Source organism: Vombatus ursinus, unplaced genomic scaffold (genome assembly GCF_900497805.2).
Source record: "Vombatus ursinus unplaced genomic scaffold, bare-nosed wombat genome assembly UNPS02011767.1, whole genome shotgun sequence".
Lineage (NCBI taxonomy): Eukaryota > Metazoa > Chordata > Mammalia > Diprotodontia > Vombatidae > Vombatus > Vombatus ursinus.
The window spans coordinates 429,594-455,929 of record NW_020951545.1 but is presented as its reverse complement, the minus strand read 5'-3'; the positions used below and the strand labels follow the sequence as shown (position 1 = coordinate 455,929).

Genomic DNA, 26,336 nt, shown 5'->3' with positions numbered 1-26,336 from the left:
CTATTCTTAGATAATAGAAAGACATTTTTGTGTGCAGAACTTGGCGTCTCCTGCTACATCAAACTTTTCTTAAAGGGCCAATCTACTCAATATCAGCAAAATGTTGAGGATTTTGAATATCCTAATTTACAAATTTTGAAGGATCTCTAGTAGTAATACTGGTTATAAATCCATTAAAATCACAAATCCAAACGCCAAAAGATTAAGGGTGTCACCAGGTTTTCCACCGACAGTCATCCATCCCGGAGCTCCCTAGAATTTGTCATCGGCTTCCATCCCCCAACACGACAGTCCTTTCTGTAAAAACTTTTACGAGACAGAGGTTCCCTCCCAGTACAACAAACGGCAGGATCCGAACCAAGATTGCTGGTGATGAGCACCTAAGCAGTTAGCACGAGGGCAGGGCTGTGGCTGCCGAGGCTCCTACTACCCAGGTTGCCAGTACTCGGGGGGTGGAGACCAGGGAACAGTGCAAAGAAAAAAAACCCCGCGGGGAGGTAGCTCTTGGGAACTGGCTTCTCCAGTAGGCCTCTCCCACAGCAATGCAATCTAAGCGGTATTTCCAGGTGGCTAGTCAGTCCGTCCCCCCTCCCACTTTCTCCGAGGTTGGTTGACAGCTTTAAGCCCCACTGCCTTTGCTAAGGGGCGGGGAAAGCAGAGTTTATAATAGACCTCGGCGGACGGTACAAAAGAATAGGTGGGGCAGGGGTAACCAGAACTCCATTTGTTTAACTTCTAGCGAGCCTATTAGTTGAAATTCGCCTCTCCAGCTATTAGATTGTTTAGAGGAGGGAGGTGCGTTTGGATTGGATCCGTCTCTGGCTGCGCTAGGCTAAGAGAGATATTCCTAAACCCCTAAAGGGTCTCCTGCCCTTTTCAGGGGAAATTAATAACTATAGCTTACGTTTGCACCATGTAGTCACTTGCAGTTTTATCTAATTCTGTTATTTGCTCTGTGGTAGTTAATGTTAGCAACAGACCTCCTCCCCCCAACCCTTGCTTTAACTCTCTACCTGAGACCTCAGCAACCACCCAGCCAAAAACAAAACAAAACAAACCCCCAACAATTTCATTAAATCAACTGACTTTCCACCTTTCACTTCCACCTGGGAAAAGAGACTTTTAAATCTTCCACGACTTTTCTGTCTTCTCTCCCAGATACTATAACTTTCAGCCACCTCTCAGAAAAGGTTATGAAAAACTTCCTTGCCTTATCTCCACCTGCTCCAATATACCAGGTGTGCTGTAAATGGTCAGCCTGGTAGAATAAGTGGATAGAAAGGCGTTGTTTTGTTTTGACGTCATTTAGGCTACAGCGCAGGGATTCATGAACGTCATTATTATTAGTTTTACATTGAAAATATTAGCGTCTGAAAAATCTGAACCAAATCGCTTAGATCTAATATGAGAATTCCGTTCCCCAAGACAGGTGAATTTGAAATACAAAAGCTATCTAAATTGCTGTATCACCTTATTTCTCTTTTATTTTGTACTCCCCACACCAGACAAACCATCCTAATTGTCCGAGTCCCGTCTCCCTGCTTTTGCATACATAGGCTGTATACCCCTATTCGGAAGAAACTGCCTCCTTACAACCCCGCTTTTAGTTCCCTTCAAAACTCGGCTTCAGTAACAACTTCTTGAAAAGCCTTTTATCGTTTCGCCCAGACGCTTGTGACTTCAGAGAAATTACTTTGTATCTATTTTTGCTTATTTGTACACGTGTTTCTTCCCACAAGACAATATGACCGCGTTGAGGGAAAAGAAAGTTTCATTTTTACATCTTTTACCGTCCACAGTTCTTGACACATAGGCGCCTAATAAATGCACATTGGCTGAGTGATTCAGTATTCTAAGACGTCAATAGGATTTGTGGTTATGAATGGATTGACTGTCATTTTCCAAATTTCTTCCCTCTAACAAGTTCCCGACAAAACAAGCATATGGAAGAATTAAAGCAGAAATCTGCATTGACCTCAATTCCTTTATTTTTCAGTTTACTGAAGGGCAGTGTTGTGTAGTGGCTAGGGAACTGGCCTTGCAGCCAGGAAAACGGGTGCGGAGGAAATCTTACTAAATAAATGATGTGTGGACGCATAAAAGGAGTAAGGCCGTGACCTCGATGAACCAAGATTTTTAGTGTGGCAGCCTCCTAGAAGGAGGTCGGAATCAGGGAGGTTTGGGTTCAAGTGCTGCCTCAGACTCGTCTTTGCCCACTTACAAACCGTGGGACTGCGCTAGTAATTCACAATTTTTCTGCTCACCAGGCAACTCTCTAAAACCTCTCAGCTTGTTTGTTTGTTTTGACCGTACCTGGGGTTTCAAAGGTGGAGGAAAGGGTAGGGAGCTTCTCAACTGACACAGGTGGCCACCTTCTTTGTAATTTAAGTTTTATATAGCCTGAGGCACTGAAGGGTTTGGTGACTGGCCCCGAGTCGCTCCGCCATTAAGTGTCCGAGGCGAGACTCAAACCTGGGTCTCACATTCCAGACTCGCTTCCTATTCTTTAAGCTACTCAGACTTTCCTCTAAGACTAATTTGCCAATCCCTCTAAGTGCAAAGAATTTGTCAGACTGGGAGCCCCCACATGCATGCAATCAGGTTTGGAACAAACTTCTAAATCTATGTTTATAGTATATGTACATCAGAGAATGGAAACGTAATAAATGAACACAACCAATTAACGAAAAAAGTGTGGACAAGTTTGCCTGAATTAGCCACGGGCTTCCTGCCTAACTTTGTGCCGTGCAGACCTGGCCAGCGTGTCACTTTTGTCTTTGGGTGTGACTCTGGACACCTGGGTTTGCCTCCCTCCTAGGTGAGCCCCTTAGAGCTCAGCTCCAATCATTTCAGCTCTCAGGAAAAGTGAAAAGCTCCCTTGCCAGCCCTCCAGGATAAGGAAGTGTGCGTTCGGGTCGGGGTAGGGTGGAGTGGGGGAGGGTACATCAGGTTTTGGGGCTGCTGTTTGCACTGGAAGGTGTGTGGCGCTCCAAAGAGACTTTTCCGGTCTTCAGGAATTGCCCTCGCCACCTCCCTGCTGCTGTTTACTGCTCACTCACTTCTTCCCTCCCTCCCTGGTTGCCACCACACCCTCTATAACTCCGCGCCCCCTTCTATCCTCACCTCTGTTTCGCCCTCCTCTTCTCTGAGACTCCTCCACCTCAGTTTTTTTCTCTAGAGCTTCAGTTGCTCCTGCTTCCAGTCCCCAGGATCAGGCCTTCTTCTGACCCGCCCCGCACCCCTCAGTTACCTCCCTTTCTGTTCCTGGCGTCCCCATCCTTCTCAATTTCTCCAGTCCTCAAGACCCTTCACCAGTTTCCCCCCGTCCCCCAGGTGGCCCAGGCTCTTCCTCACCCCAGGCTCCTCAACCTCTTGGGATTCTGCGGATCCTCCCTCTGGGTTGTATCCGCCCTTCCACCACCCCCCCAGCAGCCCGTTTCATTCATCCCGCCATTGTCTCCGGGTCGCAGCTGCCGCACCAGCCCACTCCTCCCTCTCGGCAAATCTGCCTCCTCCCCCACCGCTGCCACGTCGTGGTTTGAAGGAACCAATGGGCGGGCGCCGCCAGGTGTCTCTCTCTTACCTGCACCACGTGGGGGAGGGTGGGCAGGTAGAGCCACATCCCCCAAACAGAAAAACCTTCTGCCATTGCGCGCGCGCCTCCCAGGGGTGCAGCCCTTCTCTTTGCTTTTTGCATTGACTCACGGGCAATTAAATACAAAAAGGGCCAAGCCTCTGAAGCTTTCCTTTCCCCACCCCACCCCCCTCCTGCCCTCGGTGTGTAGCACAGCCAGGTGTGGGGTAGAGTGGTTGCACTGCCTTTTACACCAGTGGCGGCGAGGAGGGGGGTGGTTTTTCTTCCTTTTTCTCTTTGTAAAAGGGCTTGGCATCGGTTTTTCTTTTCGCTACTCCCTCGCCGCCTCAGCACTTCCCAGTCCCCCTTCTCCCCCTCCCCACCTATCGTCATGACGGCGTCTCCTGATTACTTGGTGGTGCTTTTTGGGATCACTGCCGGGGCCACAGGAGCCAAGCTGGGTTCGGACGAGAAGGAGCTGATCCTGCTACTGTGGAAAGTGGTGGATCTGGCCAACAAGAAGGTATTTGTTCCTTGGCGCTTTTGTCCCACTTGTGGGAGCCGGGAAGAAGTTCGCTTTAGAAAAAGGGAGGGGAGGAGTGGAGGTGGGCTCTGCTGCCTGAGTGCCGGGAATCTAAAGGCCTCCGGAGCCTTCACTGAAGTCGTTTCAGTGCCTCGAATTCTGGCCAAGCTCAGATCTGGTGCTAAGAAGGGACACACTATTGGAACCGAGCAAGGCCCTCTCCTCACGCCCCCGGGGCATCCAGCAACTACCTAAGGGGGCTGAGAATATCCAGCCTCACTGTCTTCCTACCCCAGTAGGACTCCAAGGAGTTAGACGACTGTAGGACACCGCCTGACTTAACCGACAGCAGCCGGTGTATGAAATAAAAGCTCTGATTATCCGACCAGATCCCCAGAGAGGCTTGGGGGGCGGGGGAGGCCGTCTCGGGGAGTGGAATGAGGGAAGAAGAGTAAAGAAAAGCAACCAGTGAGAACTGAAAAGGAGACAGGAGGGTGGAACTGACCCTTACTTTTTCTCCCTCCGGAGGTGGGACAGTTGCACGAAGTACTAGTTAAACCGGATCACTTGGAACTGACTGAGGACTGCAAAGAAGAAACCAAGATCGACGCAGAAAGCCTGTCCTCAGCCCCGCAGCTGGAGCAAGCCCTCAGACAGGTGACAGACAGCCCCTGTCCCACTAATCCCACCTTCACTTTTCCCCAGGCCTTCCACTCCCTCCCTGCCAGAGCTCCTGGCGCCCTGACTTGGCTGCTAGTGCTGGGGAGGGGAGGCGCACTAGGGCAGGGCCCTGGCGTGGGGACCAGACCTCGTGGGAGGAAGCTGCTGTTCTGGGGTTGGAGCTAATGGGTGAGCAGATAATTGAAACCCTTTTTGAAGATTCTCCCTTCAACCCTCACGACAATATTTGTCCACTTCTCGAAGTCCTTGTCTTCAAACTTGTGTCAAGATAGCCATTATTTAAATCTTCAAACTGCCTTCAAGTCAAAGGGAGGAAATAGCTTCAGTTATCACAAATACACACTGTTTTTCTCTCTCTCTCTCCCTCTCCCCTTCTCCCCCTCCCCCTCTCTCTTTCTCTCTCTCTCCTCCGTCTGTCTGTCTCTCCGGGTCTGTCTCTTTCCCTGCAGACCTTAGGCAATGCGACTGTAACTCGGTGAAGGGCAGGCAGCTTAATTGTTTGGGTAGAATACCTACACGTCCTCTGGGCTTTCTCTATCTGCGTGCCAAATCCACCTCTGGGGGAGCCGGAAGGCAAAGGCGCTCCTTGTAGTGCACTCCTCCCTCCTAGCTGCTGATTTACTCCCTAGAGGTTTGTAAGTACTCTGAGGCAGCACTTCCGTAGCGTAGGGGCTTCGTGGCATGGGAGGAATCCCCTAGTTCTTTCTTGTAAGCTGCGTTCTTTTTGGATTCGGGGGAAGTGCCTTATGGCTCACCTGTTGCCTTTTTGAAAGACAAAAGCAAACTCTCTGGGTTGGCTCTTCTCTTCTCCCTCTTGAGATCACAGAGAGTAAACCACCTAGGCAAGAGAGTCTGAGGTGAGAGTTTTGAACAGACAGCTTTATTATTTATTTGTGGTGCATTGACCCAGGAAAAGGATACTAGACTTCAAAAAGGTGAGCACACGGTTACGATTGGAATTAGGCAAGGCAGGCTACTGCTTAGAGGCAACATGTGGAGTTATGGTGTATTTCCAATAAATGAATGTATTTTAAGTGCTAGAAAATTCTGCCTTGTTTAGCACCAGCTCATCTGTTCTGTGATGTCATTTGACACTTCTTAAGACAAAATGCAAAGAAATAAAACACAGGATGGGAACAAATACTTTGTCCTGGCTCTGGGTCTTTGTAACCACTACCTCTATTTCTTTATAAATGGATGCTTCAGACATCTTCCAAAACTACACCAGAAAATCATTTCATCAGAGACAGCAGGCTATTGAAATGAAAAAATCTGACACACAGGCCAACAATGAACACTTCTTAAAAATAAGGGTTCGTGAACAAAAGGTGTCTTTTTAAGTGTTTTTCTCCATCCATCCTCTGACATTAGTATCTTGGGCAGATGGAAAAGTCCCTCAGAGGGAAAAGAGATGTGTAAGGAAGTTTTATGAAAGCTTTTCTCCTTATTGTTGCCCTGGGCAGCAGTTGTACATCACTTGCCAGAAGTTAGCATGTGTTTCCTTGAGTATACTAAGTGGAACACTTTTCACAGCTGAATAGCTTGTAAATCTGTTTTATCAGTTGTATCCTCCTCTGCATCTTCCTTTCAGTTCAATCAGTCCGTGAGCAACGAACTGAACATTGGGGTAGGGACTTCCTTCTGCCTCTGTACTGATGGCCAGCTTCATGTCAGGCAAATCTTGCACCCTGAAGCTTCCAAAAAGGTAAGAGGACTCTGTGAAGAAAAGACGAGATTTTTTTGTCTTAACTTTTTTTGTTGTTTTTCTATAATTTTTTTCTTTAAACTTGAAAAATAAAGACATGACACTTTCATAAAGAAGTGTTTCCTTAAATTACTAAAGCGGATTAAACTGTTGAAATTTGAAGTGATTTAAATACACAGGATTTTTTTTAATTAAAAAAAGCCAGCATTCCTTTGTTATTTTAATTTAAATTAGGTTTTGGAGATGTATGGCATTCTTTAGCCTTTTCAGAGACTGATCTGATATTTGCGATTATGTTGGAACGTGCTTATTTAGAAAGATGAAAACAACCAATCAATACACATTTAATAACCACCTATTATTTGCCAGGTGCTGTGCTAAGCATAGGAGAGGATGTTTCTAATTGTTTAAAAAACAAAAAACTTTGAGTGCCATTGGGCTTCCCCTTGCTGAAAATGCTTAATTCCAATTTACTACCTTCAGGTTTTAGTTCTGTTGGGGTGGGGGGTGGGGTTGAATTAAAGGATCTTTATATAGTATACAGAAATGGAAAACTGTAAAGACTGAGTTATATCACTCATTTGTTTTTTTCATTAATTAAGGTTGAAACATGTAATTGAGTATTAAAGACCACTTCATCTTGTCAGTTTCCCAAAACTTCGGAAGCAATTCTTCAAATTGTCTGATTTTGCTTTTATTTCTATCTATTTGTATTTATGCCTATTTCTGATTTTGCTTTTAAGAAATTTAATGAGTGAGAAAACCTGAAAAGTGGTGTTGACTTCATGTTCTCTCTAGGGAAAGTTTAGGGACAATATAGGTATAGAGTCATAAAAAGTTCATGTTTGGGAATTAAATTGGATTAGACCTAATTGTTTGATGGTAATAGGCATTCAGGGTTGTTGTGGTTTTTTAATTTTCTTCTTGGTGACCTGAATGCTTTTTATTTAACTGTATAAACCCTTTCAGTGGCTTGGAATAATTTATAGTAGGCAATTCGTCAAAGCTACTTTCCTTTTGTTTTAATATACACAGTAATGAAGAGGCACATTTACATATCCCTGATTTTCTTTTAAGAAGTGCTTTCCAATAATGCTGTTATTCAGCTCAAATTCCAAAAGGTCTGGGCAATAGCAAAAATGACATTCAATTTGGGCTTTTACCGAGTGCTTACTATGGACAGGAACTGTTAGGGGAAATGAATGAATGAAATGAATGAAAACTGTACCATTTCCTATTTAAGGAGTATAGAAAATATGACAAAGTCTCCTTAATAGACTATTAAATGTTTGTGGGGGGAAACAGATAAACAGGAAAGAGAAATGAAGACCAACTATATACTGTGACCATTTTCTATTTGAGACTTGATCAGATATAGAAAACTCAAAGAATTAGTTTGCAGGTTAAACTTAACTTAGGGTAAATGTCTGTGGCAAATGTCTGCTGTTTAGGAAATCCAAAAAAGTGAGTTTTTACCTCTTAAGCTGCAAGCACTGATTACAGAGATTGAATGAGAATGGTTTCATAAGGAAGAGACACAAATTAGTCTTTTGTTTCTGACTATACCCCATATATCTAATACATAAATACATAAACCAGTAGCCAAAAACATTTCTTATTTTAAAAAATTTATTAATAATTTTTATTTACATTGCTATCACTTTCCAATGACTCTTCGTTATCCCCTTTCCCTTCCAAATAGAGCCCTTCTCTATTACAAAGAATTGCAGTTAAGAAAAGCAATTCAACATAGCCACCTGTGAAAAAGCATGCCTCATTCTACACCTGCAGTCCACCACTTCTGCCAAGAGGTGGGAGACATGCTAGAACTATTTTAAAAGAATGGTACAAAATCAATTTAGACCATTCTCTTCCTCTCATCTGCCTGAGTTCATATCTGGCCTCAGACACTTACTAGCTGTGTGACCCTGGGCAAGTCACTTGACCCTGTTTGCCTTAGTTCTTCATTTATAAAATGGGCTGGAGAAGGAAATGGCAAGCCACACCAGTATTTCTACCAAGAAAACTTCAAATGGGGTCATGAAGAGTCAGACTTGACTGAAACAACTCAATAATAACAACAAAATCTATTTCCATTTTTGTGGATGGACAAAAAACAGGTGCTTATAGTATTAAACAATTGATAAAACTATTTTACTTATTTGGTTTTGGAATGTACTGACTTTAATTTAACAGATTTATGTTTATTAGGTAAGAGTAGTATTAAAATTAGTCTTAAACTCTGTATATAGGGTCATAGAATTGGAGCCAGAAAGGACCTTGGAGGATCTTTAGTTGACTTCTTCATTTTACATGTGAGGGACTAAAACTCAGAAAGAGAAGTGACTTGCCCAAGGTCACACTGACAGTAAGCTTTAGAGCTGGAAATGGAATCGGGACCTCTGACTTCTGGTGCTATTTTTAACTTACTATGCTAGCTCCCATCTGGTAGGGAGATACCAGATAAGTGTTTCGTAACAAAGGCAATAAGAGTAAATTCCCCATGTTAGTAATTCCCAAAGCAAGTAATACACATGTAGACCATCAGAAGTTGATTATTCTTACTCCTATTGGGGTTAGAAATGGTCAGAAGATACCTTTGCTACATTTTTTTATAGTTTTCAGAATTTCACTACATTGCAAAGTCTTTTGAAGGTAAAGTTTTGTCTTTGTTATGCCTACTATGGCACGGATTGAAGTAAGTGCTTAATAAATTAGTTATACCCCCTATTAGAATTTAACTATATAAAGTCTAGATAGGTACAGTAAATATAATTCAAGATTAGGATGCATTTAACATCAAGTTTCAATAAAGCTTTGTATATGACAAAATTGAAAGAGTCAGCTTTGCCACTTATTATAGAGGTGATGATGGATTACAGTTAAAATACAATATTGACATTATCAAGATAGTAAAATAAAAGATATAGGAATGTGAAGTGTATTTAAATTTTAGAATGAGATAATATGGCAGATATGTGGTAGTTATTACCAATTGTTCAACTCTCTTTTTTTAATTGATTTTGAGATTTCATGGAATGAAATCATATATACTCAAGTTATAGCAGGCATTTGTTTTTGTTTGATTTTAAGTTTTTTGGGTAACATAGGATAAAACACAATTTAGCTATTAGTAACTACCTTATCCTTTCTCAGAATGTATTATTGCCCGAATGCTTCTACTCCTTTTTTGATCTCCGGAAAGAATTCAAGAAGTGTTGCCCTGGTTCACCTGATATTGACAAATTGGATGTTGCAGCAATGACAGATTGTATCCTTTTAATGATTCTGATCAGAACAACCCAGCTATCCAGTGGAAAGATGTCTGGCTGTAGATTTATGTGGAAGTGTCAACTTAGAAGCTTGGTGTACTTGGAAAACAATGTTTTGATTGGTTTCTTTAAAGGGGATTGTAGGTAGAATAGACATGGCCCAACATGATTCTACTCTAAAATGGTAAAACAAATATTTGAAGTACAGGCACGTCATTCTAAAATATTTCTCTGTTTTAATGAGGTTGAGCAGTGGTCTGCAAGATAAACATAATTCGAGACAGATTTTGTGAGTAGGATGACTGAATTTCTGTGATGTGACTTGGGGTTTGGGGTTGCGCTTACTGTTGTTTTTTTTTATGGAGATTAATTGGAATAGAAATCATTTCCTTCATTTATTACCCAATTTTGCCTATTAAATCTTGGCACAGATGATAGAATCATAGATGGAGAGCTGGAAGATAGCATCAATGTCATCTAGACCAATGCCTTCATTTTATAGATGAGGAAACTGAGGCCCAAAGAGGTTAAGCAATTTGGACAGGGACATAATGGTAGTGTCTGATGTGAGATCTGAACCCATGTCCTCATTCCAATTCCAGTGCCTTTTTCAAGGTCATGTGGTTCTTTGGGGGTATATATTGGTTCTTTAGTTGGCTTTGGGTTTCTCTGGAATGAATTAGGATTTTTATTCTTATTTTTTTTTACATTTTTCTTCTCATAAGCACTTTTGACTGTATTCAAAACAAACTCTCTTGTTTTCTGGACTGTTCTCAATAAGTTCAGTTAACCTATATGCAACATATCTTTGAAAACTTCAGGCATAGGTATGGTTATGTCTGATGTACATTAATACTAGTATTGTGTATATTTTTATATAATATAACATGGATAAGTTTATTCATAGACCTTAACCTAGTGAATAACAAATATTCTATTTCACAGCTTTACAGTACTAATAAATAGTAACAGTATTCTGATATCACAGATAGGGAAATTGAGCTGTAGAACTAGTCAGGCTTTCCCCCCACCCTCCTTCAAGGCTACTGAAACAATTGAATCTCGAATTAAAATATCCAGACACCTTTAGAACTATTAAAAGATATATTTGCCTTTAAACTTTAAATAATTTTTCTAAGCTTCTTAGTGAATATCAGTAGTTCAAGCACTGATATTCTCAATAACTATGATGTATTTTATTTTTAGAAATAGCCTTCCTCACTACTTTTCTGTTTACTGGTAGGAGTAATTTGTCTTGTTTAGGATGGATTGGTTGGAGTTCAGGTTTGTATGTTTCAAGTTTTAACAAAGGACTATCACTTCAGTATGACTGGTTCTTGGGGGAGGCTAGAGTGAGTTCAAATGAAGGTGGTCCCCTTAAAATTCTCTTTCAGAGGTTGACTACTCATCAGCAGTATCTTAATACTAACTTTGAAGGATGTTGAATATTTAAAATAGCTGAATTATTACTATTACTACCTTTAAATCTTCTAAAATATATGGCGCAAAAAAAAAACTTAGAAAATTTGGGCACAGTAGAACAAAATAGCCAGTAGGTCATCTTTAGAAAGAAGGAATCACTATAGGAAGATTAATAGACTCAGTAATGCTTATAGAAATAAAAAAGATTGTATGTTCTAGATAAATAAGTAAATTGCAGTTTACTATGCTATTCAAGATATGAGTGACAACTTCTTTATTTTATTAATCTGTCAGCCACAGCTAAATACTGGTAGTCTTCTTAGTTCATCATTCCATTTATCTTCTGCAGTTCAGGAGAGACCTATTAAAAGTTCAACATTTATTTTAGAATTTATTATTTTCACATATACAATCTAGCCCACTTAGTGCCAAAGTAACTACTGTAGACTGTCAATAGGACTTTTAAAACTTAAAAACTGGACTGTTAAAGTTTTACAAACTTTGATGCATGGACAAGGAACTATGCAGAAGATCTGTTGAGTAGAGCTTGATTGAAGTAATGATATCACATCACCTACAGTCTCTTCTGGGCTGATTCCCAGAAATCCTGAGATAAGAATTCTGAACTGTGAAATGGCAGTAGCTACAGTAAGCATTGCTACCATAAGCTAAAAAAACAAAAACATTTAGCATGAACTTTTAAAAATGTAGTCAAAGATTTGTTTAATGTCTGTGGATACCCCCATACAAATTTAATGTGGACAGATGATTAAATCCAGTATAAAGACAGGGCATTTTCTTTTGGTAGTTGTTTGGTACAAGACAGCTTCAGCATAGTAGTTTCTCCGGAGTATTTTGATAGGTTTAATAACATTTCTGGGGGGCAGCTAGGTGGCCTACTGGATAGAGCACTGGCCCTGGATTCAGGAGGACCTGAGTTCAAATGTGGTCTCAGACACATAACACTTACTAGCTGTGTGACCCCATTGCCTAGCCAAAGAAATAAATAAATAGGTAACATTTCTGGAAGATTTTTTTCAGAGTTGTGGAGTGAGGTTGGTTTTTTTGTTTGGGTTTTGTGATTTCATCACAAAGGGTAGAGAGCTTAGTCTTAGTTGGGCAGGGGCACTGAGAGATTGTCATGTCCCCAGTCACACAGCTAGTATGGCTAATGTCAGAACCAAGTCTTGCACCCAGGTCCTCCTGATTAGTCCTAAACCCGGTCTTCTATCCTTTCTACCACCTTACCTCTCCTTATTTTTGTAATCTTTAAAAAAAAATATGAAGTGAGCTTTCAATCATTATAGTACTCTTTTCCTTATTAAACTCTGTTTAGGATGTACTTAGATTTGAATCAAAGTACTAAAATGCTAAGTTTATTAGTTTGCCTATAGCTCCCCATGGGCACATACACATTTATTGCATATGCACTCAATCTAAGATGATTTAATTTATTTTGTAATGCACATTTAGAGAAGCAGGTTCCTTTCGTCAGAACACAGGCACCATTTCTTCAGGTCAAATGGAACCATCTGGAACTGCATTTCAAAATTTTTATGAGAGCCCTTATCTATGCAAAATAGCTTCATGATGCTTGAAATGTAGGTCCATTCTGTACTTTTAGGCCACAAAAAGGCTCTTTTTTTTTTTTTTTTTTTTTTTTTTAAGTGTTGGGATGACAGTGTGGAATCCAGAACTTGATGAACATGTTCAGGTCTTTAAGCTTAAATGTCCTGTTGGCAGGTTTGCAGCACTGGTAGACAAGTAGATAGGGAGTCATGTGCCTGAGGATTACCTGCTCAACCTGGTCAACCAGTGCGGGAGTGAGAGGAACATCTTTTAGCCAATTCTTGTCAAGCAGAGATTGATAGCTTTTATAGGATTAGGGGATTACAAAAATCTCTGTTTCATCTGCAAATGGTCCATTTTCTGGACAGTGCTTCATTCTTTGTGATTTCTCTTGGTGTCTTATAGTCGAAGAGTGATATTCCCTTTAAAAAAAAAAAAGACACAGGACAGTTGGGCAACTTGCTGCCAGATGTTTGCTAGCATTTACAAAGAGCATTGAGGTTTGCAAAGTGTTTTCTCTGTGTTATCTCCTTTGATTTCTTCAGATTATTGAACACATTGCTTTTTCTATCTTCACAATTGATTTTTATGTCCTAGCATTACAAATTTGGGAGCCGTGGATGCTCTTAGAGGGAAAAGTAGCACTGCAGTTGTCAGTTTTCTTAGTTTTATGATTTAAAACATTTCATGGACATTTTTTGTTTTTTACATCACCCACCCACCCACCCACCTACCCACCTATAACAAGCCAATCCTTGGAACAAAGAAAATAAAAGAGGAGGAGGAAAAATCATTTACCAAAGCCAACCAGTGCAGCAACTTTGACAGTATGTACAATATTCCACACCCATAGTCCTACACTTTTGCAAAGAAAGTGAAAGAAGGCATATTGTCTCATCTCTAATGTGATACCAAACTTGGTATTATTTCACAGTGTTCAACTTAGGTGGCATTTTTTTGAGATTTCAATAAATATTTTATAAAACACCTAGGAAATAAGGGAATAATGTCTTCCTTATGGATGAGGAAAGTGTTTGGGGGGAATCATTCTTTCTGGATGATTTTTTTTATGCAAATTAGGGATTTTGTCTCAAGCAAGACTAGTGATGTCATTGTATTTGGTGCTTGGAGTATCTCCAGCAGTTTTCTGTTGCCTGTAACATATACTAAAGGGTTTCCTCATTGGACCTAATCTGGCTTTTGTGTGAGCATTGGATTTCCTAGAGAGGACCCCTTCTGATGTTAGACCTCTGAGTTTTCAGGGTAAAGCATTGTCAACAGGGAAAAATAGGGAACCTGGCTCGCAAAAAAAAAAAAAAAAAAAAATTTATATAGGTTGATTGATACCAGCTGCCTTTTCCTTAAATAGGTGAATCAGTAGTTTCTGGAATATTTGATGAGAGAATTACTCTAGATCTTTTGGGAAACTCACTGCATTCTGAAAAAATATATATTTTTTATCTTAATTTATTTTTTGTTTTCAGCATTCATTTCCATAAGCTTTTGAGTTTTAAATTTTCTACCCTTCCCTCCCTACCTCCTTCCCCAAGACAGCTTGCAATCTGATGTAGGCTCTACATATACATTCCTATTAAACATATTGAAAAAAATATATTTAGAAACATTTTATTGGTGTATTGAGCAGAAATGCCCTTTTGGTGTGATTTTTTTTTTCCTTTTAAAAAGTTCCATAAAATAGTGAGCATTTTTAGAAACCAGTATAAAGTCCTTTTGGTGGTTGTTTTTAATGTATTGATAGCCCCATTGTTCAGGGCCTGATTATTTGTGGTTTAACCAGGGCTTCAGCTGTTTTCAGTTCTCTTGTTTTCTGCCTTTGAATCATCTTAATTCAGAAATAAGTCTTATCAATTTACACACTTAGCATCATGAACAAATAAATTAAGTTAACCTAAGAAAGAGACTATTAAGGAGAAACATCTTTTCATCAAACACATTTGTTAAATATCCAATACCTGAGCTATAAAGAGAATTAAAACAATTTCTAAAACCAAGAACCATTGTCCCAGTGGGTAAGTGTTCAAAGGATATAGATCAGGTTCTCAAAAGAAGAATCAAGGACTATTAACAGTCATATAGAAGATTGTTCCAAATCAATTCATAAGCATTTATGATCGAGCCAGTGACAGACCCTGTGATATATATTGGAGATAAACAGCTAAACAATGACAGTCTCTAACCCCTAAAGATACCAATAAGATAAATGCTAATAAAAATAACTGAGGCTTTATTGTAAAACCAGCAAAATTATCAGAGAAGACGAAAGATGGAAATGGTCATTTTCAGAGGGGTTGAGGGAAAAGACATCTATCCTAGTACAATCTACATAGAATTGTGAATTGAGCTAATGTTTCTGGAAGGCAGCCTGGTATTATGCTAAGATGGTGTCTAAAATGTCCATCTTTTCCCCAGAGATTTTAGTGCTTAGACTCATAACCCAACAGTGTCAAAAACCAAAATATTTATAGTATTTCTTTTTGTTGTAGCCAAGAAGTAAAAACGAAGCAGTTTGTTAATTGGAGAACAGTTAAACAATCTATGGTACATGAATGTAATGGAATGTTATTGTGCCATAAGAAATAATGAATATGAAGAAATCAGAGTCATATGGAAAGATTTCTATGAACTAAAATTGATACAGAAGAAGCTAATGGAGGGAGGAGGGCAGGTAGTGCTGGAGTCTTACTCTCATCAGTAATGGGTTAAAGAGGGAACAACATATATATCTAGAAAGATATAAAAGTCTTCTAAATTCAGAAAGAAATAAGGGGATAAGGGTGGGGGAGAGGATAAGGGAGAGATTCTTAGGGGGTGAGTAGGTTAAGGAATAGGAGGGCAAGGTAGCAGGTAGAAGTAAAGCAGAGGAGTGAGGAGGGATAGGGTAAATAGAATGAGAAGGATAGTGAGGAAAAATAGGAAAGAAGAAAACACACAAGAAGTAATCATAGCTTAGAACATGAATAGGACAGATTTACCCATAAAATAGAAATGGATAATAGATTAAGATTTTGATTTTAACAGTATGTTGCTCTCGGGAAACAGTATAAAAAATGGGTGATACATACAAAGATAAAAGAAAGGGCAGGAGTAGAATTTAGTATGTAAAAAAAAAAAGCAGAAATAGTAATGATCTCAGACAACATTAAAGTTAAAATAGAATTAAAAGTGAAACAAAAACTATACTATATGTCAGCAATATTATTCAATATTGTTTTAGACTATTTAAAATACCTAGACAGTATAAAAAACCTGCCAAAACAGACACAGGAACTATATGAAAATAAACATTAAACATTTTTTATACACAAACTCAGATATAAATGATTGAAGTAATATTTATTGTTCATGGGTAGGTAAAGTCAATACAATTTTTAAAATGACAATTTTACCTAAATATTCAATGTCATCTCAATTAAATTACTAAAAACTTATTTTACTGAGTCAGAAAAAAAATAATAACGAAGTTCATTTGGAAGAACAAAAGGTCAGGAACTTCAAAGAAACCAGGGGAAAAAGATGGAAAGGAAGTAAATTCAACAGTATCGGACCCTAAACTATATTAAAAGGTGAGAGCATTATTGAAATGTAAAAAAGATAATTTCAATTATTTTAAATTAAAACTTTCTCATATAAATAAAACCTATATAGTCAAGAATAGAAGGAAGGAATGTAGAAAATTGGTGGGGGAACTCATAGATGCTCTTTGAGATAAGATATGATCGGGTTGGAATATTGCTGTGCTGTAGGAAATGATGAGCTGCTTGATTTAGAAAAACAAGGAAAGACTTGGACTTATGAAGGAAGATGCTATCTACCTTCAGAGAACCAGATGATAGGAGGAAAAAAGCATAGCATGGTCTCACATATATATATATATATATATGAGTTTATATATGTGTATGTTTATAGTGTGTATATGTCTATCTTCATGCTTAATTGTAGCCTTCTTTAGAGTGGGGGGGAGAGGGAGGGGAAAAGTAAAGTAAAAAGTTCACAGCAGACAAGAAAAGAAAACCAACAAGGAAGCAAAGAAAAGCTGGGCAGCTTTGGAAACAATATGTAGTTTTATATTGAATCCTTATGGTCTGCTGTGTACATAGCAATATTTTTTTTCTTTTCTCATCTTATTTTTAAGTTTAAAATTTACAAATTTACAAAGGAAGATTTATATGAATTGATGCAGAGTGAAATGAAGAATAATATATTCTTATAATGTATTCACATATACATGTAAATATATACATGTATATACACACACATAAACTAATGTGGATACACACACACATACATGCGCGAACATGTGCGTACACACACACACACACACACCCCAATATAAATTAAAAGAAAAAGTAAAGAGTTCAGTGTAATTATAATACCAACTTTGGGCATGGAGGAGTGTTAAGAAAAGACCTCTACCATAAAGGCAGAGGTGGTGGGCTATGGATGTGGAATATTGCATGTGCTATCAGACTTTAATGCATTATTTTGCTTTACTGAAGTGATTCTTTTTTTTAATGTTTTCTTATAAGGAATCTCTTGCTGGGTAAGAAAGTAAGGAAGGGATACATTCGAAAATGAATGACATAAAAAGAGATCAATACAATTAAAAAGGAAACAGTTTTAGATATTCATTAGTGCTTTTAATAAAAAGCACAGGTGGACTAATAAGCTGAGTAGATGAAAACAATTTGGCTTTGGAATATATGGAGTTTTTATGATGAATTAGAGTAGGAGACATTTCATATTTCTTTTTTTAAGAATGTTTTATTGATGTTCTCCCTTCCTTCCCCCATTCCCACAATAGAAGCCCTTTCATGTAACAAGTAGAGTCAAGCAAAATAAATCACAATAGCCATGTCAAAATATGTATGCCTCATTCTACAGTTGGAGATGATTTCTTATTTCTGTCAAGAGGCAGGCTTCACATTCAGTTTCCTGACGTCTCTGTTGGCCATGAGACAAATTAGAATTCTAAAGTCCTTCACTGTTGTACTTTATATTATTGTAGTCATTATGTAAATGGTTCTTGGTTTCTTCTTGCATTGCTCTGTATCATTTCATATGCATCTTCCCAATTTCTCTGAATTCATCATTTCTTATGGTGATTATTTTCATTTGTCTCCATCTGTTAAGCCATTCTTCAGTGGATGAGCACACACTCTTGTTCAGTTCATTAGTGGAACTGACAGGGATGCTAACCTGCACTGGTAGAGGTAGTTTCCTCTCCCAGGAGTTGTATTAATGAAATCATAGATTCAATCCCTCTCATCATACCACTACACAATATGGATAGTAGATGTCTTCCTAATTTTTGTTTTATTAGCTAGTATTAAGTGTTCTTTCCATGAACTAACAAGGAATCATCCAACCTGACTTTGAAAAATCCGCCATAGATTTTCCATAGAAACTTAGCTAAAATTATAGATCTTATGCATGCATTTAATTTGGTTATAAGTGATTTCCATTATCCGATTTGTAAAGGTTTGCAGAGCCCCACTTGCCTCCCCATTTAAGGAGTGATACTCTAAATATAAAGAATTATGACTCCAGAATATCCCCATGTAATAAGCTTAACAAGACAGGTCAGTCATTGGGGGTGGGAGGGACTAGAAACTCTACTTTCCCTTGAGATTTATACACGCTTTCATTTGGAAGTGTAGCAGTTGTTTTTCCCCTTTGTTCTTGTCCACTAGAGCATTTTAGTGTACTAGGTGTGAGACTAGGAACCAGGAAACCAGGATTCTCATGACCTCTTTCTCTTGGAAGATCTTTAAAAATTCTGTTGCTAGGCAGATGTGACTTTAGGCATAAAGACACTTCATCTCTGCATTTGTCTCAAACTCCTGAAAGAGTCATATGAGGGAAGGACGTCATTTTATACAAGCTTTGAATTTCCCAGTGAGCCTAGCCCAGAGCTTTCTGCACATGGGTGCTTACTAAATGATGACTGTGGTGATGATTAACAGCTATGTTTACTGAGATATATATATGTGTGTATATATATATATATGTATGTATGTGTGTGTGTGTGTATAAATTATTCTTACTCTTGATACTTTGTTTTTACATTACATTCATTTTTCGATGTACTTTCCCCATTCCTTTATCTAGAAGGCTACTCATTATAAGATTTAAAAAGAAAGAGGGGGCAAAAAACAGTTTAGTAAAACTAATACATCAACTGTGTGGAACAGTATAGGCAACTATATTCCTCATTTTTAGTTCTGCCCTCCAGCCTCCCTCAGCAATAAAGAAAGGAAGGTGTAGTCTTCCAATTTTTCTGTGGAACCAAGCTTGTTTCCCCATTTATTAAAAGTAGATAATAATGCCTGGAAAACTCTTTACAATGTACAATGAAGCAATAGATGTGAGAGTACCTTGAGAAATTAAACGTGCCTTATGTTAGTAAGGTAGAAGACAGTATCTGGCTTTTTTAAATTAAACTTAAAGTTTATTCCTCCAACTTGTGTGTGACTAGACTGGGTCATATTTTTCTGTTTATTTTCTAGTCTGCCAAGTTAATCTGCTGTCTTTCTCATCAGTCTAGTCATGCACTAGAATGTGATGCATTCTGTGTTAGGGAAGGGTTGTATGAAGGAAAGGGGATGTGCAATTATGTCATCTTATATACTCTCCTCTAACCTTCCATATTAAATGAGGTCTCAAGTCACTCAAGCTGAATTAATTAATAAAATCATATTAACATGATACATTGAAGAAGATAATTTGAGGAATTGGTTGAAGTTGCTTTAAAAAGCCTGGCTTTTAGAAAATATATACACTTGGCACACAAAAACTCATGAATATATCCATGACTCTTACATGCTAAACCATAATTTGTCCATCCATTCCCCATCCATTCCCCAACTAAAGAATACCCACTTTGTTTCTAGTTCCTTGCGACAACAAAATTGCTACTGTAAATAGTTTTGTAGTTACGAGTGCTTTCCCTCTTTGATCTTTTTGGAGTATATACCTAGTAGTGATATCACTGACTCAAAGGGTTTGCACAGTTGATTAACTAAGCTTTGGACTTAGTTCCAAATTTTTTTCCAGAAAGGTAGTACCACTTCACACCTCTCCTGACAGTGCCTTGGTAGGCCTTTTCCCTCACAGCTCCAACAGCTGTCATTATTAATGAATTGGAGTATTTTTTCATATTTGTTAGTAGCTTTCCTTTTTTCTTTTGAGAGCTGCCAGTTATATTCTTTGACCATTAAAGGCATAGCTTCTAAAGCAAGGTTTTAAAAGAGATGGGGTAGAGAATCACATTGATATCTATCTTTATGTTTATTTTGTCTGTCATGACAGAAGATTTATGTGTGTGTATAATATTGAAACATCAAAACACATAGTTGAGTTAAATGTGGTCATTGAATTTGTTGGCTAGAGAAGAAATTATTTTGGTATCCATTAATGTGAGCCAAGTGAGAGAACCTGAACCCTCTGCTACTTAGTCATATCTTAAATCAGTAGTCAGCATATTTGGGTTTAGTTCTCGATAAGAGGACTTCATTGTGATTTAAGGAAGAGGGCATTTTAAATACATATTTGTTTTATTTTTATTTATTTTATTTTTAATTTATGGAATAAAACAAGCATTTCCATAACATAGTATAATTTAAATAAAAGATGATTGCATATTTTTAAACTGGTTGAGAGCTTAAAAAAATATTCATCAGAAAACTTTGTTAAAGTTTTGTCCTTTAAAATTAGAACTATTTTGAACCGAAGAATTTGAGCATAAAATAAAAAAACTATCTAGACTCCCTTAGTTCATTTTTCTCCTTCATTTTATTTTTCCAATAAATAGGAATTTATTTTCTCTCTCTGCGTCCACAGAAAAGGAAAACCGAAACTCTTTTTAACAAATGTGCATAACAGATTGAATCATGCTATTTTCTCTTTGTTGTTGTTGTTTTTTCTTTCTCATGTTTTTTTCCCTTTTATTCTGATTCTTCTTTTCACAACATGACTAATGTGGAAATATGTTTAATATGATTGTACATGTATAGCCTATATCAGATTGCTTGCCATCTTGAGGAAGGGAGGGAGAAAAAAATTTGAAACTCAAAATCTTATAAAAGTGAATGTTGAAAACTATCTTTACATGTAATTGGAAAAAAATAAAATATTATTAAGTGAGGGGGAACAAATATGCATAATCAAGCAAAACAAGTTCCCACATTGGCAATGTGTAAAAATGTATGTCTCGGAGTGTTATCACCTCTCTGTCAGGAGGGTAGGTAGTGTGACTCATTCTAAGTCTTCTGTACTCCTGATTGATCATTGCATTTATCAGAATTGTTCATTGTTTCAAAGTTGTTTTTTATACTGCTGTTATTGTGTAAATTGTTCTGGTTCTGTTCATTTTACTCGGCATCAATTCATTTATCTGAAATCTTCTCTTTTGTTATTTCTCACACAGTAATAGTATTCATACCATGCTTTGTGCCACCATTCCCCTATGGATGGGCACTCTCTTGGTTTTTAGTTCTTTGGCTCTATCAAAAAAAACTGCTCTAAAGATTTTGAGGGGCTTCTTAGATTTTAGTTCTTTTTCAGCTTCCACAGGTAAGCTAAAGGCTTATATTTTGTTATTACGGGAGCCACTCTGACTCTTCTTTGTTTCTAGTGGTTTGAATGCGTCTTTTCTCAATTTACTACTTCAATTATTTTAGTTTCCTCTCCACTGTGATTTGCTGTTCCAGTTCTATTGCTTTAAAAGCTAATCGACCCCCTTTCCTTTAGATGTTTTTTGTGTGTGTGCTTGTGTTTCCATGTTTTACTTTTCACTTGAGGTTTTTTTTGGGGGGGGAGGGGGCTAGGGTTAAGTGATTTGCCCAGGGTCACACAGCTAGTAAGTGTCTGAGGCCAGATTTGAACTCAGATCCTTCTGACTCCAGGGCCAGAGCTCTATCCACTGTGCCACCTAGATGCCCCTGTGCATAACATTTTAATGGAAAGAGGCCTGAAGAGGGAGAATGGAAGTCCTGGGTTAAAATACCTTCTCTGCTTCTTATGAAGGTTGTGGTTATGTGTCCTGGGGCAAGATATTTCCCTTCTCCCCACCTCAAAGGAAATTACTATAATATACAGTCCATTAGATGGTGAGCTCCTTGAGAGCAGGATCTGTTTTTTGCCTTCCTTTGTTTCCCCATCACATAGCACAGGGCCAGGCACATAATAGGTGCTTAATAGATGCTTGTGGAGTGACTTAAGGGTCAAACAAGATGTTCTTAAGTCTCCACCTCTTAGAGATTTTTGTGATTAGGTTGTGAATAATGGAAGCTGAGGCAACTTCATCAAATAAAGTCTGACCAGGAATCTCCTCCCCAAGGTAATTACCAACTGGTCATCTAGGTTTCACTAGAGGGGAACATATTTCCTTTTGAAGCTGCTCATTCCCTTCTTGGTTAGTGCTAATAGCTAAGAAGTCTTTTCCTTCCAGCAAGCCTAAACCTGCCTCCACGCATAGTAGACCTTACTGTTCTTATTGTGTATAAGTGTACCTTTCTAGGCAAAGTAGAGAAACAGGAAAGAGAAATGTGAAGTTTGAGGGGTTTTGCCATCTCTACTTCTGGATGTAGTATTGTACATTAACTGGTTGGGTCAATTGGAAATACTGACGTGCTAGAGTCCAAACTTACTTTTTAAAAATACTTTTTAAAAATTTATGACCTAGTATCAAATTAAGTTTATTCTATTACTTATTTGCCTCTTCTCTTCTAAAGAGAAAGAAATCTGGAAAAATAAATGCTTTGTTTCACCAACTAATTTGTTTTTTCATTCTTATTTATTTTGCTAGTCCATTTTCAGTAAGATAGGATAGTTATTCTGTATTAATGTATTTGCCAGTGTCTTTAACTGAGCATGGGACATTTCCTAAACAGAATAAAACAAAATCAAGGAATTGCAAATTACTAATTGCTAGGATAAGGCTAAGACATACTAAATATGTCCTCTGATAATATATTCAAGATGACTTGCCTTATTTTTCCTCTTAAAGTTTTTCTATTTAGTATCCTATTTACATCCCACCACCACCACCAACAAAAACAACACCACCACCAACAACAACAAAACTTCCACGAAAGGTGTCACAGAAACCAATGTGTTTCAGATTGGAAAAGATTCCTCAGTCCTATTTCTAAGATTTATGTCAGTATATAGCCACTAAAACCCTTTGCCTGTACCTTATGCTGTGGCAGTGCCCCTAGACTCTGAGACCATGCCATCGACCTACCCTGTATTAGATGATCAGCCTGACTGGATTTGGACAGAATCAACTTGGGGCAGAGTGAATAAACTTTTCCAGCTGTGGCATTTCTGGAAGACTATTTTCTAAGTGGCAAAAAGGCTACAATCTGTGTGGCAAGAAAATTATAGATTCTTGAATTAAATTTATAAGGCTATTTGTAAAATAGCTTTTTTCTTTAGAATTGAAAGAAATACTCTTTTTACAATGTGTCTGCTTTCCCCTCCTTGCTTATTTCCTTATGCCGGTTCTCAATTATCAAGGTTGCCAATCCAGTTCTCTCTTGTGACTTGCCTTGAGGGCAAAATGAATAAGTTTTGCATGACTAGCCATAAATCAGAAGGCATGAGGCTCATCTTCCATTGACTCAAGATCAGGCAGCAGTAAGAATAGATGATGAAGGAAGTAATTATTGACAATTGTTTTCTTATCCCTCTATTTTTGCAGGTGATTAACAGTGACTTAATGGCTATTACCTAGCACCAGTAAGGAGATAAGGAGGGTAAGATTAGTTGGCCTTAAAAAAAAATGATAATATAGTGTCCTGAGACTCTTGGTCTTGGTATGTGGCTTAAAGGAAAACTAGTTAAGGCATGAGGCAAAGAACTAAGACAATAAGTCAAGAAAATCTCATGACAGAGAAGTCAAAATTCAGTGAAGAAATACTTTGAGTTTAAGTGCCTTATTGGATAGCTTTGTAAATTTTATATCTAGGGACTTAAATTTTGTTATAAACTATTTTATTAGTTTTTATATACATAATTCCTCTATTCAGAAAATTTTTCTCAAAAGTGCCAATTCAGCATGGCCTTCTACCACAGTCTTTTGATTTATGAGTCCATAATCATGTCAACAAGTTATTGTTTTTAGCTCCAATGGTCAAGCATTGTGCTAGTGCTATGGGGACTGCAAAATAAATACATTTCTCATCCTGAAAGAGCTTAGTTTAGTTGAAGAGGTGAAGGAGATAGATTTAAATGAACCCATGATTCATGTAGGTACTTCCATTGGTGCAGATCCCAACCAATATATGCTATCTTATCCTGTGTAATTCTGGTCCATGTGGTTGTATCAAGAGTCTACCCAAAGTACCAAAAACCTTCTCTTAGATCTGAGTACACTTTGTGGTTACCAGGGAAACGCTCAGACTACCATCTGTTATCCCTAATTCTCACTACACGGCTGGCCCACCTTCTGTTCTAAGATTCACCCAAAAAAAAAAGCATTTGATTCAGTTTAGCAAAAGACCTCCTTAAAAGCTCTCCTCCAGTAAGGAGGTATATCCTATATGTCAAAATTATGCAAGATTTCTTGAGAGATAATTAAGAGAACCTCATTCATTACTAGATATTAATAAGGAGAGGGGTTGGGTATAAAAGAGGAATATGCATGCTACAAGTGTTCACTGTCATGGAGGAAACACACCAAGGAAGGATTCATTATAGATTATGAGGTCCTCTTTGTACTACTGCTAGCAGATGACATTGTGCTGATTGAATTAAAATACAAGAACACTATAGGACCTCCTAGATGAGATCCATAATCATTCAAGAGTTTGACCTAATTATTTACATAGGAAAAATCAAGTGGATGAAGAATGCCTGTTTTCCAGACCAATATGAAGTTGTTGGGACAACCTATAGAATTTGTATATCGGTATGCTTTGGATTAACATAAAGTAAGTTGGACCCAAATTTAAACAGAAAGCAGAGTTACAGGCTGGATTGCTTTTGGGAAATTGTGCAATCTTTATTGTTTCTTCCTGAAACAAAGGTCTTTCTCCCTTTCCCTGTCCCTCTCCCTCTCTATCTCTCTTTCTTTTCCTCCTTTTTTTCTTTATTCTTTGCTGAATTAAAATATTTAATTTTTTTCATTTCATGAATAAGTTTGATTTCTTTTTGTTCCATCTTTTTAATGTCATTCTTTCAGAGATAAACGACCATGGAATGTAGAATACTATAGACTCTGAAAAACTGAAATTGTGAGTCACTCCAAGGTCAATAAAAAAGCAGAAGCATTTGGTGGACATTAAGAGGCTACACACATTACAAATAAGGAATTGCTGTTTGATAACACAAAAGTGTGTCATCAAAAAAAATGTACAAGTGAAAAAAATGGTCTGGTCAAACGGAAGAGATAACAGATAAACAACTTCCACGCTTCAGTGGTGTACTTGAGATAAAGAACTCAAGAAAGGTCCCCAAATTGTTGGGTAGGTACCCTGTGGAAGACCTAAGGGAAGATATGGGCAAACATAGCATAGATAGGCAAGAAAAGCTAAACTGTCATATGTATCTTTGGAGAGGATATTAACTTAGACTCACAGACCCATTTGAGTATTTGAGACAAACTCTTAGAGAAAAACATAATTCTCATTAGCTTAGTTCTCTGTCACTTTCTATCTCACTCTCTCCTTCTCTTGAGTACTCATTCTACTTTATTCCTTTCATTCTTTTGTTTGGCTACAATATTGAAAGGAAGACCAGAGTGGCAGAACTGCCAAAGATTTTTTCCCCACTCTGCCTCCCAATATGGGTTGCAGTGGGTTTCTTTAAAAGTTTTTGTTGTTGTTATGGTATATAAAAAGTGTTAAAGGAGGATCTTGGGGTGACATCTGGGTATTGACCACTTTAGGGTGGTACTTTCTAAATAGTATTCCAAGAATCTTTGCTAGCTGCATTAATAGGGCATTTCTGTTCTCCTATCGTTGCATTCTTTCTAATAAAATAAAGAGAAATTAAGAAATGACCACCTATAAAGAAGCAGCACTGAAATTTGAATTTGAACATCATTTTGTACCAGAGCATACAATTTCGGCCTATTCAACTAATATGCAAGTGCTAATTTAAATTCTTTAGATGCATGACTTCATAAATCTGTTTACTTCCTTCACTGGTGCAGTTAATTGTCCTATTCCTTTACATCTTGTGCAATTCTCATCCATGTCCTTCTATAAATCTGCCATAGAGATATACAACAACCTTGAGACTTTCTATTTCTTACTTTTCCATGGGTGCCAGGGCACCATTATGGCGTTTTATCTGTTATACTTCGTTTTCATCATATCACTGGCCATTTTGTTTTCTAGTTATACATTTCCTTACTAATATCTTCTGTCAAATTTCACACATAGGTATTCATTGGTAACATGCTACAGTCTGCTTATACCCACTATGAATCTTTTCATTGTAATTTGAATTGCTTGTAGTTTTGGTACTTCTGAAATTGTGGTATAGTAAGATTCGTGGTAGTGAAGCATTATTGAGAGAATATGTGTGAATTTTTCTTCAATGGGGAGGTCATTGAAAGGAGGG

At 38.1% G+C, this 26,336-nt stretch overlaps 1 protein-coding gene across 4 annotated transcripts in view; it reads left to right on the top strand.

The window, feature by feature from the left end:
- The first annotated feature begins 3,654 nt into the window (after positions 1-3,654).
- Positions 3,655-26,336, top strand: part of ESRP1 (epithelial splicing regulatory protein 1) — a 106,419-nt gene continuing 83,737 nt past the window's right edge. For 3 of the 4 annotated variants that reach the window (XM_027856972.1, XM_027856973.1, XM_027856974.1), the window contains exons 1-4: positions 3,808-4,097; positions 4,626-4,754; positions 6,370-6,483; positions 9,640-9,754. In XM_027856972.1, the coding sequence (XP_027712773.1) occupies positions 3,966-4,097; positions 4,626-4,754; positions 6,370-6,483; positions 9,640-9,754 (490 nt within the window). In that variant the 5' untranslated portion in view covers positions 3,808-3,965. Of the gene's footprint in view, positions 4,098-4,625; positions 4,755-6,369; positions 6,484-9,639; positions 9,755-26,336 lie in introns of all 4 variants that reach the window. The other variant, XM_027856975.1, reaches the window with a different exon arrangement.